The 19829-nt window shown below is 42.3% G+C and overlaps 1 protein-coding gene across 1 annotated transcript; it reads right to left on the reverse strand.

The window, feature by feature from the left end:
• Nucleotides 1-850: 850 nt before the first annotated feature.
• Nucleotides 851-18728, reverse strand: LOC129546367 (uncharacterized). The gene is made up of 3 exons (XM_055411262.2): nucleotides 18461-18728; nucleotides 17003-17129; nucleotides 851-15874 (listed from the first exon to the last, which is right to left on the reverse strand). Exons 1-3 carry the CDS (start codon nucleotides 18491-18493, stop codon nucleotides 14541-14543), a joined length of 1494 nt encoding a protein of 497 aa, XP_055267237.2. The 5' UTR covers nucleotides 18494-18728; the 3' UTR covers nucleotides 851-14540.
• Between the last annotated feature and the right edge of the window lie 1101 nt (nucleotides 18729-19829).

Below are 19829 nucleotides of genomic sequence, written 5' to 3' on the forward strand. Positions count from 1 at the left end.
GAAATGGCAACCCCCTGCAGTATTCTTGCCTGGGAAATTCCATGGACAGAGGAGTCTGTGGGGTCACAAAGAGTCAGACTTGACTGAGCATGCACGCAATGTAAAAGAATGGTCTGTTTTATAATTGGTGGCATCTTAGTTTTGGTTTAAAAAACAAAAAGACAGTTGAGCCAAAGCACAGTCTTACCAATTATTACATAATCTCAGTTCAGTTCAGTCGCTCAGTCGTGTCCAACTCTCCGCGACCACATGAATCACAGCACTCCAGGCCTCCCTGTCCATCACCAACTCCCAGAGTTCACTCAAACTCATGTCCATTGAGTCGGTGATGCCATCCAGCCATCTCATTCTCTGTCGTCCCCTTCTCCTCCCACCACCAAACTTTCCCAGCATCAGAATCTTTTCCAGTGAGTCAACTCTTTGCATTAGGTGGCCAAAGTATTGGAGTTTCAGCTTTAGCGTCAGTCCTTCCAATGAACACCCAGGACTGATCTCCTTTAGAATGGACTGGTTGGATCTCCTTGCAGTCCAAGGGACTCTCAAGAGTCTTCTCCAGCACCACAGTTCAAAAGCATCAATTCTTCGGAGATCAGCTTTCTTCACAATCCAACTCTCACATCCATACATGACCACGGGAAAAGCCATAGCCTTGTCTAGACGGACCTTGGTTGGCAAAGTAATGTCTCTGCTTTTTAATATACTATCTAGGTTGGTCATAACTTTCCTTCCAAGGAGTAAGCGTCTTTTAATTTCATGGCTGCAATCAGCATCTGCAGTGATTTTGGAGCCCAAAAAAATTAAGTCTGACACTGTTTCCACTGGGACGACAGAAAATGAGATGGCTGGATGGCATCACCGACTCGATGGAGGTGGGTTTGAGTGAACTCCAGGAGTTGGTGATGGACAGGGAGGCTTGGCGTGCTGTGATTCATGGGGTCGCAAAGAGTCGGACACGACTGAGCGACTGAACTGAACTGAAGTGAGCCCTGCAATACTTTCAATTTTCAGGGCAAAAAAGAAATAAAAATCTGATTACCCAATGGCCATTTCTCTACACTTTGGTATGAATAGGATTCCAAATGCCACATAGACTCTCAGGGCTTTTCTTAGGCAGATCTATCAGTGGCTAGAATGTCAAATATACTCCGTGTTTCTGGTTGTGTGAAAAACAAATGAAATATAAGGAGTTTAATTCTGTAGAAAATGTGGGGATTTTCCCTGCCTTTTGTCAGAGCATTTAGCTAAGAGCTAAATCTAAGCACTTCCGCATCTCTTTAAAAGGGATCACTTTGAAGACTAGATGGGACTTTTGTCGGTTGCGCTTTTTTGTTTTTCATTTTCATGAGTTTCTTAAGAAATTAGGAACCATTTCTTTAAAATGGAAACATCTTGAGAGCCAGTTTTTTGAAATGTAAACATCAAGGGAGCCAGCTAGCTTGCCTCTCTCCAGGTTTCTGTGGGAGAGTAAGAGCTAACTTTGGTGGGTGCCTTGCTCCAATATGAAAAAAAAAAAAAAAAATCCTGTCACAAAGATAAAAGTAGTTTGTCTTTCCTCTAGATAAAGCCAATAAGCGAAATGACAGATGGTCACCCCAATTACCAAGTACAGTTAGGATAAACTGTGTGCCACAAACAATGCTGTCAACATAAAAACGCTGAGGCAAAACTCAAGACGAAGCATTTATTTGGGATCAAAGAATTGCAGTTCAAGGTACACCAGATTTGCATAACAAACTAACTCAAATAGGTTTCATTTGAAGCAAGTGAAAGTCAGGAGATTTTAAAGGCAAAAAAGGGGACGTCAACATAATTCAAAGTATTTTGATTGGCGTTGGCGGCAGAAAGCTAGTCTTGGCTAAACGCGTTTGGTTGCTAAATATCACTATGCCAAAGTCTGTTCCTGGAGCAAGGTACTTTTCCAGAGCTCTTGAAAATACTTGTGGTTTGGCCCTGTCCAAAAGTTCACAGTTCACAGGATGAGGACATGCATAAGACTCAATTATCTAATGGTCCCTAGGCTCCATTTAAAAACTCATTGACATAAGCAACTCATTTTATTTCATCTTTCGTGATGCCGTCAAGTCCTCTTACTTGTTATACTTATCTTGAAAACATGTATATAATGGGTTCTTATGTGCTTGTCTACATAAGGGAGTGAGGGGATTTATTATTTTTTTTCTGTCTTTGCAATTTCTTAGAGTTTGCTTGTGATGCACATCACACTCTGGTTTAATACTGATCCAATAATATGGTATAATGAGAAATTTATTTGGTCTTTGTTCACAGATCCTGGCAGAGGTCCTAAAACCCTTTTAAATTTAAGTACATGCTTCCCTGAATTGTGAGCCACTCTAACAAAACAACACCCCAGAAGAGGGACATGGAAACCTCAGATTTATAGCCAGTCGATCAGAAGCAGAGTTAACAATATTGACTTTTGAAAGGTACCTAAAGTTGAGATGGAGAAGACTCTGGAGAGTCCCTTGGACTGCAAGGAGATCCAACCAGTCCATTCTAAAGGAGATCAATCCAGGGTGTTCATTGGAAGGACTGATGCTAAAGCTGAAACTCCAATACTTTGGCCCCCTCATGCGTCGAGTTGACTCACTGGAAGAGTCTGATGCTAGGAAGGATTGGGGGTGGGAGGAGATGGGGACGACAGAGAATGAGATGGCTGGATGGCATCACCGACTCAATGGACATGAGTTTGAGTGAACTCTGGGAGTTGGTGATGTACAGGGAGGCCTGGCGTGCTGTGATTCATGGGGTCGCAAAGAGTCGGACACGACTGAGCGACTGAACTGAACTGAACTGAAAGTTGAGGTTCAGTGGAAAAGACCCTGATGCTGGGAAAGACTGAAGGCAGGAGGAAAAGGGGACGACAGAGGATGAGATGGTTGGATGGCATCACCGACTCAATGGACTTGAGTTTGAGCAAGCTCCGGGAGTTGGTGATGGGCAGGGAAGACTGGCGTGCTGCAGTCTGTGGGGGTCGAAAATAGTTTGACATGACTGAGTGACTGAACTGAAGTTGGGGCAGTCTTCTGGGACTGAGCCCTTAACCTGTGGGATCTAATGCTATCTCCAGGGAGATAATGTCAGAATTAATTACTTGGTGAGATTAGAAAGACACACATTGCAAATACTAACCAAAGTGTTTTCTGTCCCTAATACCTTTATGGAGAGGCTCTTCAGCAAGAAAGATTTTGTTTTTATTTTTCCAACAGCCACCATCAAAATCTGTTTACTGGGAGGAAATCTCAATCACTCACTGGTATCTAGAGTACAGGAAATATGAGGTAAAGAAGGGTGACCACTTAAACAACAGACATTCAATAAGCCACATCTAGCATATGACAAACAACTCAGCGACTTCAACAAAAATAAGGAAAAAAGGTAGGTGCAAGACTTATGAGACAGCTACTGAAAGACATAAGGATCCATTCTCGATCTTAACTGCAATTAATCTGATTTAGGAAAACACACACATATTTTTGAGTTAACTGAGAAAACTGAGCAGCACCCCACTCCAGTACTCTTGCCTGGAATATCCCATGGAGGAGGAGCCTGGTAGGCTGCAGTCCATGGGGCTGCTAATGAAGAAGGAATTCATAGGGCCTGGACTCCATCTTAGGCCTATTCATGCTGATCATGCTCAGCCACCTCTTCAGTGGACTCTGAAATCTACTTAGTGCCTATGGAAACTATAATAGACGGATAAGACCCCCTGTGAACAGGGGAATCTTGAAGATCACATACAGGTTACTCATCGCCTAAGAGAAAACACCCCTGCCTCCAGACAGGTCATAGGTTTTTTCTGTATCTATCGGAATGTAACCACAGACTTATTGATTATTAACTGTTTGAACACATAACACATGAATGATGGGGTTACTGTGATTGTATTTACCCTTCCTTTGTTTATGTAAGTCTCAAGGAATTTGGGGTGGTGGGTTTGGACACGTACACATGGGGTATAAAAGATTTTCACAAATGCTGGTCGGGGTCCTTGGCTAAGAGGAGACTCTGCCTTGGGCCCACTGGTGTAATAAACTGCACTCCACTATCTGCATTGTCCTTTTGAGTGAGTTTGTTTCCCGGAACGCGTGGCTACAACACAAAGAGTAGGACACAACTGAGCGACTTCACTTTCACTTTTCACTTTCATGCATTGGAGAAGGAAACGGCAACCCACTCCAGTGTTCTTGCCTGGAGAATCCAGGGATGGGGGAGCCTGGTGGGCTGCTGTCTATGGGGTCGCACCGGGTCGGACACGACTGAAGTGATTTAACAGCAGTGGCAGCAGTAATATATTTATTCTAAAATATTTTTTGTGTTATGGCTATTAGGTTTATAAATAGCCCTCACATTTTGAAAACGAATTCTCAAGAAGTTATGCATTAAATGGTGAGATCATATGTTAAATAATCCATCAGTGTACATGAACATGGATGAAATAAGAATGTTCATTAAATGACAAATAATGGAAGACTGGGGAAGTGTTTAGCTGATTTCATAATAGTCTTTTCCATTTCTGTACATATTTGAAAATAACAAAAGACAGAATGTGTCTTAGTCTGTTCTGGCTGTCATAACAAAATATCACTGGCTGGCTGGTTTATAAACAACAGATAATTATTTCTCACAGCACTGGAGGCTGGAAAACAGAGATCAGGGTGCTCAGCATGGTCAGGGTAGGGTTCACTTCATGGCTGTTGATTTCTTAATCTATCCCCACAAGGTGGAAGGAGTTAGGGATCTTTCTGGTGCCTCTTTTGAGGCACTAATCTATTCACAAGGGGTCCATTCTCATGATTTAAGCACCTCCAAAAAGCCCAACCTCCTAATACCATCACCTTTGTGGCTTAGGATTTCAACAAGTGAATGTGAAGGGAACACAAACATTCAGATTGTAGCAGTGTTGTTGTAACAGAAATTTAATATGTTCAGAAAGAACAACAACCAAAAAAAAAGAAAAAAAAAAGGGAAAGAGGGAACCTCTGGTTTCTGGTCAAGCATATAACAAGCTGGATTTCTCCACTCCATCCTAACCAGCAAAAGGCTAAACAGACTGAAAGAATAAACAATTCTTCTCAGATTCCTAAGTGTGGTCACAGGGCAAGCCGCTGTCTCCAAATTGGAGGACTGACAGGGAAACAGAATCATGACTCACTGAATCAGAAACCAACAAGCTAAAACCACTGTGTGAACCAATGCCAAGATAGGGAAACTGGAACTGTAATTGACAAATTCCTGGAGGCTCAGAGGGGACAAGTCTGAGAAACAAAAACTCAGGGGAACCAAAGCATGGGGAAAAACCCACACTTCTATTGACATTTTTATCTCAGAGTGTGATCTTGGCCAGGAGAAAGGAAAAGGAACCATATTCAACTAGTTCAAGGCATTTCGTTTTTTACACAAAGTGTGCTCCAGGAGAAACTTTTAAAGCAGAGCCTTAGGTTTTATCAGAGCCTAAGTGACCTGGGAGAAGGAAAATGCCCAACTCCAGCCACCTTGTTCCACCTAATGCAGAGGAGAGACTGAAAAGGCAAATACACTGAGACCTATGTTATGTATCAATTTAAATTATTTTATTTTAACTTAAAACTTTAAACCACAAACAAAACTTCCTATGTTTGGGAACTTTTAAGAAATCATTCCTAAAAAAAAAAAAGAAATCATTCCTAAGGATCCATAGGTAATGAGGAAGTTATAATGCAAAAAGAAAAAGAAATACTGATAACTAACCACAGGGCTACAGAACACTTGCCCTCTGCCCACACCTTAAAATCACCTGTTGATTGTAGTTCCATTTACTGAGTACATGATACTTAGCTATTAAGAAAAAGCGTAAGGCATAAGGAAATTTTTTTTCAAAGTTTGAAGAGAAAAAAGAAGAAAAAAAGTCTGAACAGACAGAGCAAGTATCAGAATCAGACTCAAGACAAGTCAGACATGTGGAATTATGGGACCAGGAATTTAAAACAATTAAAATTTAAAACAATTAAAAACAATTTGTCTACTTCTGGATAAAGTAGACAAATAACTGAGATGGAAATTCTACCACAGAACCAAGAAGAAATGATAAAGATAAAAAATTCTGTAACAAAAGTAAAGAATACTTTCAATAAGCTTATTTGTCGACTGGACATAATGAAGAAAAGATTCTGACTTAAAGGTATCTCAATAGAAACCACCAAAACTGGGGGTGGGGCAAAACAGAATACTCAACTGTAGGACAACTACAAAAGCTGTAAATTATGAGTAATAGGAATAGAAAAAGATAAAGCAACAGAGAAAACTGGATTAGTAATTAATAACTTCCTAAAACAGAATACAACATACTAAAATGGTTTCACTGGTGTATTCCAGTAAATGTTTAAGGAAGAAATTATACAAATTTTCTACAATCTCTTTCAGAGGACAGAAACAGAAGGAATAATTCCTAACTCATTCTCACAGACTAGCATTACCATAATACCCAAACAAAAGATACCAGAAAATTTCAGACCAATACCATTCTTGAGCATTGAGCAAAAATTCTTCACAATGAATACCATTACACATCTACTAAAATCCAAACTCTATAGACACTGAAACAACAAATGCTGGTGAGGATGTGGAACAACAGGAACTCATTCATTCACTGCTGGTAAGAACAGTATGGCTACCTTGGAAGACACACTGGCAGTTTCTTAGAAAACAAACATACTCTTACCAGCAATAGGGCTCCTCAGTATCTACCCAAAGGAGTCTAAGACTTATGTTCACACAAAAACCTGTATATAACTGTTTATACTAGCTTTATTCATAATTGCCAAAACCTGGACCCAACCAAGATGTCTCCTTCAATAGTGTTTGGATAAACGGTGGTATATCCAGAAAATGAATGGAACATCATTCAGTTTTAAAAAGAAACACACTATCAAGCCATGATGGAGGAACCTTTTTCATTTAAGGAGGAAACTTAAAATGCACGTTAGTAAGTGAAAACAGCCATCTGAAAAAGCCATATACTATATGATTCCAACTATATGCCATTCTGGGAAAGGCTAAACTATGGAGCTATAAAAAAAGGATCACTGGTTCCCAGGCTATGTGGGGAGGGATGAATACACAGAATAGAGGAATTTTAGGGCAGTGAAACTACTCTATGTGATCCTATAGTGATGCACTGGTTGTTGTTTAGAAACTAACTTGTGTCCAATCGTTTGCAACCCCACACCCCACACCCTACACGCCTCTGTCCATGGGATTTCCCAGGCAAGAATACTGACTAGAATGGGTTGCCATTTCCTCCTCCAGGGCATCTTCCCAACCCATGGATTGAATCCATGTCTCTTGTATCGGTAGGCAGATTCTTTACTACTGAGCCACCAATTATAAATTTATTCAAACTCCAATGATAAATTTGTTCAAATTATAAATTTGTTCAAATATATTCAAACTCAGAATATACATCAGCCACAGTAAACCCTCATATGAACTATATAAACACTGGGTGACAAAAATGAATCAGTGTAGGTTCATCAATTATAACAGAAGGACCTCTCCGGTGGGGGATGTTGACAATGGAGGTGATGCATGTACAGCGGCAGGACACTTTCCTCTTAATTTTGTTATGAACCTAAAACCTCTAAAAATTAAAAACTTTAAATAAAAAAGTTAAAACTGTGGATATGAAAAAACACAAAACATTGGACCAAGGGGTTACTAAGCCTGGGTTTAATTCCAAGTCTGCTACTAACTAGCTCTCCAAGTCACTCACTTCCCCTTTCTGGGCCCTAATTTACTTATCTGCTTAAGAAGGAAGGTGGGAATCATATCTAAGGCTTTTTCCTGTTCTAATTTTCTATATTAATGTTATTTTTTCTATTTTAAAGTTACAAATGACCTCAAAATCTATGTAAGATTTTGTGTATCAGATAAAATGGAATAATATGGCCACATAGGCATGAAAAATGATAGCTATTAAAATAAAAACAAGAAGATTAGGAAGTGACAAGTTTGCTTATGTTTAAAGTATCCATTTTGACATTTACATTCATAGAGTTTCAAAACTCAGTTTCCTCCTGGCCTTTTATTCTTATCCTCACCACACAAAATTAACAGCACATACTCTACCTTTTGTAATGGCTGCTTTCAAATTTATCCAAAAGTAGAAGACTACAGACTGAAATTGAAGAAAGTAGGGAAAACCACTAGACCATTCAGATATGACCTAAATCAAATCCCTTATGATTATACAGTGGAAGTAAGAAATAGATTTAAGGGACTAGATCTGACAGATAGATAGCCTGATGAACTCTGAATGGAGGTTCGTGACATTGTACAGGAGACAGGGACCAAGACCTTCCCCATGGAAAAGAAATGCAAAAAAAGCAAAATGGCTGTCTGAGGAGGCCTTACAAATAGCTGTGAAAAGAAGAGAAGCGAAAAGCAAAGGAGAAAAGGAAAGATATAAGCATCTGAATGCAGAGTTCCAAAGAATAGCTAGGAGAGATAAGAAAGCCTTCCTCAGCGATCAATGCAAAGAAATAGAGGAAAACAACAGAACAGGAAAAACAAGAGATCTTTTCAAGAAAATTAGAGATACCGAGGGAACATTTCATGCAAAGATGGGCTCGATAAAGGACAGAAATGGTATGGACCTAACAGAAGCAGAAGATATTAAGAAGAGGTGGCAAGAATACACAGAAGAACTGTACAAAAAAGATCTTCACGACCCAGATAACCACGATGGCGTGATCACTCACCTGGAACCAGACATCTTGGAATGTGAAGTCAAGTGGGCCTTAGAGAGCATCACTACAAACAAAGCTAGTGGAGGTGATGGAATTCCAGTTGAGCTATTTTAAATCCTGAAAGATGATGCTGTGAAAGTGCTGCACTCAATATGCCACCAAATTTGGAAAACTCAGCAGTGGCCACAGGACAGGAAAAGGTCAGTCTTCATTCCAATCCCAAAGAAAGGCAATGCCAAAGAATGCTCAAACTACTGCACAATTGCACTCATCTCACACGCTAGTAAAGTCATGCTCAAAATTCTCCAAGCCAGGCTTCAGCAATATGTGAACCGTGAACTCCCAGATGTTCAAGCAGGTTTTAGAAAAGGCAGAGGCACCAGAGATCAAACTGCCAACATCCGCTGGATCATGGAGAAAGCAAGAGAGTTCCAGAAGAGCATCTATTTCTGCTTCATTGACTATGCCAAAGCCTTTGACTGTGTGGATCACAATAAACTGTAGAACATTCTTAAAGAGATGGGAATACCAGACCACCTGACCTGCCTCTTGAGAAACCTGTATGCAGGTCAGGAAGCAACAGTTAGAACTGGACATGGAACAAGACTGGTTCCAAATAGGAAAAGGAGTAGGTCAAGGTTGTATATTTTCACCCTGCTTATTTAACTTATATGCAGGGTACATCATGAGGAACGCTTGGCTGGAAGAAGCACAAGCTGGAATCAAGATTGCCGGGAGAAATATCAATAACCTCAGATATGCAGATGACACCACCCTTATGGCAGAAAGTGAAGAGGAACTCAAAGGCCTCTTGTTGACAGTGAAAGAGGAGAGTGAAAAGGTTGGCTTGAAGCTCAACATTCAGAAAACAAAGATCATGGCATCTGGTCCCATCACTTCATGGGAAATAGATGGAAAAACAGTGGAAACAGTGTCAGACTTTATTGTTTTGGGCTCCATAATCACTGCAGATGCTGATTGCAGCCAGGAAATTAAAAGACACTTACTTCTTGGAAGTAAAGTTATGAGCAACCTAGATAGCATATTAAAAAGCAGAGACATTACTTTGCCAACCAAGGTCCGTCTAGTCAAGGCTATGGTTTTTCCCGTGGTCATGTATGGATGTGAGAGTTGGACTGTGAAGAAAGCTGATCGCCGAAGAATTGATGTTTTTGAACTGTGGTACTGGAGAAGACTCTTCAGAGTCCCTTGGACTGCAAGGAGATCCAACCAGTCCATTCTAAAGGAGATCAATCCTGGGTGTTCATTGGAGGGACTGATGCTAAAGCTGAAACTCCAATACTTTGGCCACCTCATGCGATGAGTTGACTCACTGGAAAAGAGTCTGATGCTGGGAGGGATTGGGGGTGGTAGGAGACGGGGACGACGGAGAATGAGATGGCTGGATGGCATCACCGACTCGATGGACATGAGTTTGAGTGAACTTCGGGAGTTAGTGGTGGACAGGGAGGCCTGGCGTGCTGTGATTCATGGGGTCGCAAAGAGTCGGACACGACTGAGCGACTGAACTGAACTGAACTAGGAAGTACTGTCTGTCATTATTTATCCTACACTACACAGCTTGGACATGGAACAACAGACTGGTTCCAAATAGGAAAAGGAGTACATCAAGGTTGTATATTGTCACCCTGCTTATTTAACTTGTATGCAGAGTACATCATGAGGAACGCTGGACTGGAAGAAGCACAAGCTGGAATCAAGATTGCTGGGAGAAATATCAATAACTTCAGATATGCAGATGACACCACCCTTATGGCAGAAAGTGAAGAGGAACTCAAAAGCCTCTTGATGAAAGTGAAAGAGGAGAGTGATAAGGTTGGCTTGAACCTCAACATTCAGAAAACAAAGATCATGGCATCTGGTCCTATCACTTTCATGGGAAATAGATGGGGAAACAGTGGAAGCAGTGGCTGACTTTATTTTGGGGGGCTCCAAAATCACTGCGGATGCTGATTGCAGCCATGAAATTAAAAGACGCTTACTCCTTGGAAGGAAAGTTATGACCAACATAGATAGTATATTAAAAAGCAGAGATATTACTTTGCCAACAAAGGTCCGTCTAGTCAAGGCTATGGTTTTTCCAGTGGTCATGTATGGATGTGAGAGTTGGACTGTGAAGAAAGCTGATCGCCGAAGAATTTATGCTTTTGAACTGTGGTGCTCGAGAAGACTCTTGAGGGCCCCTGGACTGCAAGATCCAACCAGTCCATTCTAAAGGATAACAATCCTGGGTTTTCATTGGAAGGACTGATGCTAAAGCTGAAACTCCAATGGCCACCTCATGCGATGAGTTGACTCACTGGAAAAGACTCTGATGCTGGGAAGGATTGGGGGCGGGAGGAGAAGGGGATGACAGAGAATGAGATGGCTGGATGGCATCACCGACTCGATGGAGGTGAGTTTGAGTGAACTCCAGGAGTTGGTGATGGACAGGGAGGCCTGGCGTGCTGTGATTCATGGGGTCGCGGAGAGTCAGACACGACTGAGCGACTGAACTGAACTGAACTGACACAGCTTCCAGGATCTTAGTTCCCCAACCAGGGATCAAACCCAAGGCCTATGCAGTGAAAGCGTGGAGTCCTAACCACTGGATTGCCAGGGAATTCCCTATTTATCCTTTATGGTTGTTCTTATTTTATCTATCCCCATGCAGTTAGTGGTTTATTTATAATCACAGACACCATGTCATTGCACACATAACCTCTTCAGGAGGTGTTTCTAAAATGTAAAGATCCTTATATAATTGCAATAATTTTGTTGTATAAAATCAAAATATTTAAAATTATAAGTGCTAAATTGTGTAATTACTGTACTGCAATCATTACTTAATGTAGACTGATGGCAGTATGGATACAAAATTTATCTTAGGCAATATGTAGGTGTGTCTTGCAAGTTTTTTAACCTCTATGTACCACTCACCTTTTTTTAAAAAAAATCTGAGAACTTTGGCTGTAAACTGTTGTATTCAGGGTAAACTGATTAGTTCAGTTACTCTTAGTGGGCAGTGGATAGGGTAAGTTCTTCTAGAGTAGAAGTATCTATTGGAATTTCCTCGGAGGCTTTCTTCTGGCCAGGCCATGCAGCTTGTGGGAATCTTAGTTCCCCAACCAGGATTGAACACATACCCCTAGCAGTGGAAGTGCCGAGTCTTAGCCACTGGATGGTCAGGGAAATCCCACATTACCATTTTCTTTTAATCATATTATTCACTTGCCATTTGTTCATTAGAATTTGCCACGATCCAGATTTGGCTTATTGAGTTTTTTGAATTGTTTAACATGTTGACCCTTCTGTATCTCCTATACACCAACTATGCTCAACATCATGAAATATAAGGGAAAAGAAACTAAAACCACAGTGCTCTAATGCTATATACATTTACTCAAAGAGTCAAAGTTTTTAAAGCAAATCATATTCACTTTAGCAAGGATATAAGAAAATTGGAACTTACACTGCAAGTAGGAATACAAAAGGGAGCAATCATTTTAAAAGACAGTTTGGTGTTTCTGGAAAAGTTATATATTCACCTACAGTCTGATTCAGGTATTGCATTTTAAGGTAGCAGCATGAGAGAAAGGAAACGATTCAATATGAACTGTATCCAACTTCTATACGGCTTTTATCTGGAACAGCCAAAACTAGAAATAATTAAAATATCCATAAACAGATGAATAAATAAATTGTGGTAAAGTGATAGAACATAATTCTCAATAATATAAAAAGAACTACTCATATAAGCACCACTGAGGAACTGCAAAATAGACACGTCATATAAGGGTACCCAAAGGAAAAAAAAAAGACTAAACACTTTATGATTTTAATCATATAAAATTCTGGAAAATGCAAACTAATCTGTTATAATGAAAAGCAAATTAATGGCTGCTTGGAGGACAAAGAGATTCAAGGTAAGTATGGGGTGACAGAAACTATCATATGATTGTTTGATGGTTTCATGGATTTACATAAATGTGAAAAATCATCAAATTGTATAGCTTAAATAGAAACAGGATTTCCTCATTTAGACCATCAGGTTTGGCAACCATACTGACTCAATGGACAGGTTCAGTACTTGCCTCAGTGGCAGCCAAAAACAGGTGAGCAATTTTTGAAGTGGAAACTTCATTCAACATGGATACTGGATGGGTCACAAATCTCACAGAGCTGAATAAGGAATTCTTTCCTCTCTATCCTTGTTCTGTCTGCACAATGGCCTTATGTGAACAGCCCAGAAAGGCCAGAGGAATCCACAAAACCTTTATTTTATTTTCCTTGACAAGGCCCTAAGTTATACAGATAAAAGTTTCAGAAGTTCTGAGAATTTCCACACTTGCTTATCCTCCAAAGCCATAGTGACTAAACATTTTGAGTGACCTTTTGAAAGGGGCACATTCTAATCAGTATGCTGCAGTCTCCTTCACTATTAATCGAGTGTTTCTATAATCTTAAAATCACTGATGTTACTCTCAGGACATCAAGGCACAGGGCTCCACTGCAGGACCTGGGGAATAGATTTCCCTCAACACTGCTGAGCAAGATGCAATATCACCTGTGAACAAGAGAACAAGTTTATGTTGCTCTCAGAAGCACTGAGAGAAGTCACAGCAATCAGAAACGGCCCCCTCCTCAGTTTGAACTCTAAACCTGAAATATATCATGGCATACAATTTATAAATTAGGACCACAAAACCCTACAGTTTTTCCTTGAAGGCTTTGAGCAGCAACGCAACCTAGGCCACAATTGGAGAGGCATATTCTGCCATCATACTGTTTCCACTGAGGCACACAATTTGGGATCCTCACCAGAGCATTTCATCTCTTCAGGCTAGCAAACCCAATTAACAACAAACCACTCCATTCAGTGAAGGAACTCCTAAGAAAAATGGTGGCTTAAACAGTTAAGACCTCTACTATTCTACAAACAAAAGCAAGGGGAAACTGACTGTTTCCTGGGTTGATGTCTTGGAGGCTGGAAAATCCCATCACTAGAGTCTCATGAGACCAATAATATCCCTGGAAAGTGTAATCCATCTTTTCAAATCACCAGCAGAGTCCTTTAGGCCAAAACTGGGTAAGGTCCATGCTTTAGCTCATGAAGGAGGCAAAAAAACTGGGAAAGACTTAACTGCTCAAGCTGCTCATGAATCATCCCACAAATGGGTCGGCACTGGGCTTTCCTTCCCTGAACACACTAGGCTGGGTGAATGCGGCACACAACAGAAATCTGCCTGGTAGTTAGGGGTGATATGATTTCTGCTACAGAACTGGCAGTGACATCAATCTGGCATGGGTTCTGGAGAGGTTAAAAAGGGCAACACAGTTCCCACATACCTGAAGTTAAGTGGATGGCTGGATGCATGCGGTTCAAAACAGGCAAAGGGCATCTTCATAAGGGATCTCCTCCAGTGTTGTTGCACTTGACAAAGAAATCATATATACCTGCACATTGAAGGTAGTGCTCCCATTTGAAATTTGTGGTATCCAGTGAAATATGTTCTTCAGCTGAAGGCTTTCTCACATTCGCTGAACTTATAAGGCCTTTCTCCACTGAATTCTCTGGAGTATACTGAAGCTAGACTTCAGCTACACAATTTTCCATGTCTGCCATCCTCATAAGGCGTTCATCCAGTGTGACATTATGTTGTTTTAGGAGCCTAAAGATTAATTTCCCACATACGAATATGCACAAAGCATTTCTCCAATGTAAACATTCTAGTGGTCACTGAAGCTGGACCTATGGGTAAACGATTTCCCAAATTCACTGCACTTATCAGGCCTTTAACAAGTGTGAACTCTTCGGTGTTTAATAAGGCTAGAGCTATGGCTAAAAGATTTCCCACATTCACTACACTCATAAGGTCTTTCTCCAGTGTGAATTCTCCTGTGTTTAATGAGGCTGGAGTTTTGAGTAAAAGATTTCCCACATTCACTACACTCATAAGGCCTTGATCCTGTGTGAACTCTCTGGTGTTTTAAGAGACTGGAGCTGTAAGTAAAGAATTTCCCACATTCACTGCACTCATAAGGCCTTTCTCCAGTGTGAACCCTCCGATGCTGCAGAAGTGCAGAGCTTTGGCTAAAAGATTTCCCACATTCACTGCACTTGTAAGGCCTTTCTCCACTATGAACTCTACGGTGTTCAATGAGGCTAGAGTTTTGGGTAAAGGATTTTCCACATTCATTGCACTCATAGGGCCTTGATCCAGAGTGAACTCTCTGGTGTTTTATGAGACTGGAGTGGTATGTGAAGAATTTTCCACATTCACTGCACTCATAAGGCCTTTCTCCAGTGTGAACACTCCTGTGTTGAAGGAGTGCAGAACTTTCACTAAAGGATTTCCCACATTCACTACACTCGTACGGCCTTTCTCCAGTATGAATTCTCCGATGTTTAATAAGGTTGGATTTGTTGCTAAATAATTTTCCACATTCATCACACTCATGAGGTCTTGCTCCAGTGTGAACTCTCCGATGCTGAATGAGGCTAGAGCTCTGTCTAAAGGACTTCCCACATTCCCTACACTCATAAGGCTTTTCTCCTGTATGAACTCTCCAATGGTCATTGAGGCTGTAGCTTTTGCTAAAAGATTTCCCACATTCATTACATGTGTAGCATTTTTCTCTAGTGGGGATTCTTTGGTGCTGAGAAAGTATATGTCTGCAATTGAAGTCTGCAGTGCATTCTCCAGGGCTGTAACGAGTTTTCCCCCTGTGAAAGGCTGCTCCACACTCAGTTCTCCTGTTTGACTTATCCCTGGTCTGTGTGGATTCCCCACAGGAAAGTGACTTCCCCAACACAAAAAATCTGCAGTTGTTAAAAAATGAGGCTTTGCCCATCTTGCTTCTGAGGCATTTCTCTCCAATGTGCTGCTTGTGGTGCTGATGTTTTACACTGAAATACAAGTGTTTCTCCCATGCCCCAATATCATACAGTTTCTGCCTCTGATGCTCAGTCAAGTGCAAAATGTCTCCCAAGTCCAGGTCACATATCTCACAAAAATGGGCCTTCTGGGAGAACATGCCTGCCTTGGGAATCCTGACCTCTGACATTCCATGTACAAAAATGTTCTGTTCAGAAGGTGCCTCTTCATCCTCTGCTCCATGCCAACAACCTGAAAGCAAGTAATGCTGGTGAAGTGCACACTGACATTGGTGGGAGGGGGTAGCTGCTACACAAGTTCAGTGTAATAAACCCAAGAACCTGTCCATGCTATTGTTTTCAGGAACAAAGAGTTGGTTCTGGTTGAGGATGGGGCTGCTTAGAACTACTGGGCTATCAAGATCAGAGAATGGGAGAGATTTTATGAGGTGAAGGGCACAACCACGTGGTGGACACAAAGCAGAGAGACAGGGCCTGCAATTCATTCCTCAACAACCAACTTTCAAAAGGAACTTGTCTGCTGGTGACACATAAACACTGTAGAAAAAGGCTGTGTCACACACACACTCAAAAGAATAAAAATTAAATAATTTTTAAAAAGTTGTGTCAAGACACAAGAAAATACAACTGTATCAGGGTACCTGGTGTTGCAGGACTATTTAAGAATGTGTGCAGACCTCATGAAACAATACACAGAGGCCAATGTGGAAAGCACCGCAGATGCAGTGGTGAGAAAAACACGTGAGAGAGGAGTCCAGAAATGTGAGGTTAACCACAGGTTGGAAATAAGAGTATAAGTGACAAAAGAAATGATGAATCAGCAAAGTGTCAAGAAAGGGGAAGAAGGAAAGACACAAATGAAGTGTGGCCACTGGAATCAAAATTTTAGTCAAACACAATAGGTTTCTGTTGCAGTTTGTATACAGCACTGTCATCATGTCCTTTATGTGCTATGATGCAGGGCCAGGCTCCATCTGAGCCATCTTGCTTGATTCATATACATCCTGTGAAATTCTGTGGGCTCTCCAACCTGATTCCACTCTCTCAGTGATCAAATACATGGCACTCTGATGACACAAGAACCAAAGAATTCAAAATCTATGATAAACCATAATGGAAAAGAATAATGAAAAGAATTAAAAAATAATAATAAGAGTGCAAGTCGACAGGAAGGCTAGTGTTGGATATGCTAAAGGAAGGAGAGTAGAGTGTGCAAATCTCAGCCCAACCAACCACAGCACCAATGCAGGGAACTGGGGAAGGAAGCAGTGTCCAGGGTCCTGATGTGAGGACAGAATGCTCCTGGGAAAAAAAAGGGCAGAGGCAGTTCACGGAACAGAGATGAGTTTGACAGTCTTACCCAAGGAGATTATAAGTGCCAAGTTCTCCAGCATCACGCTGTGGTACAGGCATCTCTGAGCATCATCAAGGAGACCCCACTCCTCCCAGGAGAAGTACACAGCCACATCCTCAAAGGTCACACTGCCCTGGCAAGATGGGAACAGATGAAATCATAAATGGCCCCCTTCTCAAGGACAACTATCCACTCCCCCCCCACATCCCACACATACATCCACCCCATGCCCATCTTCCTTCCAAACTCTCCAACTCAGAGAAGAAACCAGGCCCTGGTACTACTAATGGCACTGTCTTCAAATGGTCCCACTTATCACTGGAACCAGTCATCTATAGGAAGAGGTGAGTAGATGGGTATCAAAGTTGTGGACCTGGCATACAGGGATCCACACACTCGTGCCAGGATATTCCACTTATGTGGCCAAGGTCACATAAGTCTCAATTCCAGGACCCTGGTGTCATCAAGGATATTCCCTTTTCAGGTATGCATAATCTGTGAGACTGGATCAAACAGCAACATGCCTACAATTACCACCTCCTCACTTTCCCACACTCCAGACTTCTAGACTTGTGTATTTAGCTGCTCAATTAATGCCACCACCTAATGCTCTCAGAAACATCTCAGAAGTTTCTAATATCTCTGGAGAATATTACTATTGCCAACTTCCTCATCTCAGTTAATAGAGCTCCCATTACCACACCTGCTCAAAACAAAACAACACGAGGAGTATACCTGAATCCTGTTTTACTCCCTCATGGTTCACATCAGAAAATACAACGTGGACTTCCCTGGTGGTCCAGTGGCTAAGACTCTAAGCTCCCAATGCAGTGGACCTGGGGTTTGAGCCCTGGTCAGGGAACTAGATCCCACAAGTCACAACTAAGAGTTTGCATGCTGCAACTAAAGATTCCTCGTGCCACAACTAAAATCCTGCACGCACAATGAAGACTGAAGACCTTTCACACCTGTTTATGATGGCTGTCAGAAACAAAAATTCCTTCATATAATCCTGGCCGTGGGGTTTCTCCAGGGCTTCCATATCCCAAACTGGGGACAAGGCAGCAAGAGATCGCAAGAAACCACAATCCAGAGAACATGTGGCTGGTGGTCAGGGCGAGTGAGGAAATGGGACACCTTGGCGTGCTGGCTCCAAAAACTGCCTCTGTAGCCGTAGGAAATGTGGAAAACGCCAGCTCTTGAGGGATGAGTCTATGGCGGGTTCGATGGGCTCAGGCCTCCCGATACTCGTGTCTGGCCCTGAAGGCTGGGACGTTGGCACCCATTCAATCTCAGTGCCGCAGAGCTCGGTTCGGTCTTTAACAGGTGTTCCCTCTGGCTGTCACCCTCGCCAACGCGCCATCACGCTATAAGAAACAGGGTCCCACCCACGACCGCCTCACCATCCTAGACCCTGGATTTTTAATGTCTGGTGGGGTCAGGGCTCGGAGGACCAGCGTTTACCTGAAGCGGGTTCTTCGGGGCTGCCGCTGCCATCAGACTCTGGGGACGGAGCGGGGCCAGGAGAGGAGAGAACAGACAGGCGCGGCGGTCCCGATCGGAGGCCTGGGATGGGGCACCCAGGGCGGCGGCGTCGAGCCTGAGACCCGCCTCTGTGCAGCGGGGACAGAACCTCTTTCTCGGACTTCCTCAATTCCGTCACCTGAGGATTGGCCCAGAATTCCCGAGCCTTTCACACCGGTTAAACAAAACCGCGAACAGCTAACATGGCCCCCCGAGCGGAGGAAGCAGGAAGTTCCCCCCTCACGTTACGCTGCCTCCTGTAAGCTCTCATTGGGTAACATTGTTGCCACTCGACTCTGAGCATTCTGGGTAATGTAGTCCTCATAGAGCCACAGAGAGAAAGGACTGGGCTTCTTGTGAGGTTGGCCAGGAGGGGAGTTTGGCAAGCAGCACATACAGGTGAGCTTCGACCCCTGTTTAAAGGGATCATGACCGCATTTCTGCCAAGTGTTCTCTGCAGCTAGTCACACCAGTGTTTGGAGTCATGTTTCAGACTCGGTGAGGCTCAGCATGCTCCCAGAGGCCAAAAATACTATTTTTTGGCCTCAACCAACCCCCGTCATAGATGGGGAAACAGTGAAAACAGTGGCTGACTTTATTTTTCTGGGCTCCAAAATCACTGCAGATGGTGATTGCAGCCATGAAATTAACAGACGCTTACTCCTTGAAAGGAAAGTTATGACCAACCTAGATAGCATATTAAAAAACAGAGACATTACTGTGTCAACAAAGGTCCATCTAGTCAAGGCTATGGTTTTTCCGGTGGTCATGTATGGATGTGAGAGTTGGACTATAAAGAAAGCTGAGCGCTAAAGAATTGATGCTTTTGAACTGTGGTGTTGGAGAAGACTTTTGAGAGTCCCTTGGACTGCAAGGAGATCCAACCAGTCCATCCTAAAGGAGATCAGTCCTGGGTGTTGATTGGAAGGACTGATGCTAAAGCTGAAACTGCAATACTTTGGCCACCTGATGCGAAGAGCTGACTCATTTGAAAAGACCCTGATGCTGGGAGGTATTGAGGGCAGGAGGAGAAGGGGACGATAGAGGATGAGATGGTTGGATGGCATCACTGACTCAATGGACATAGGTTTGGGTGGACTCTGGAAGTTGGTGATGGACAGAGAGGCCTGGCGTGCTGCAGTTCATGGGTTTGCAATGAGTCGGACATGACTGAGCAACTGAACTGAACCCCCATCAAGGCTACAAATAAAAATAAAAAAGTTTATTTGTAGAGTTTTTCAGACATAAAACATGTCCACTGTTAGCAGGAGCTAATAAACTTGATCTTATTTCAATTCAAATGCATTGA

The sequence above is a fragment of the Moschus berezovskii genome, chromosome 22 (genome assembly GCF_049115385.1).
Source record: "Moschus berezovskii isolate FMDL1 chromosome 22, NW_MosBer_1.0, whole genome shotgun sequence".
NCBI classification, from domain to species: Eukaryota; Metazoa; Chordata; class Mammalia; order Artiodactyla; family Moschidae; genus Moschus; species Moschus berezovskii.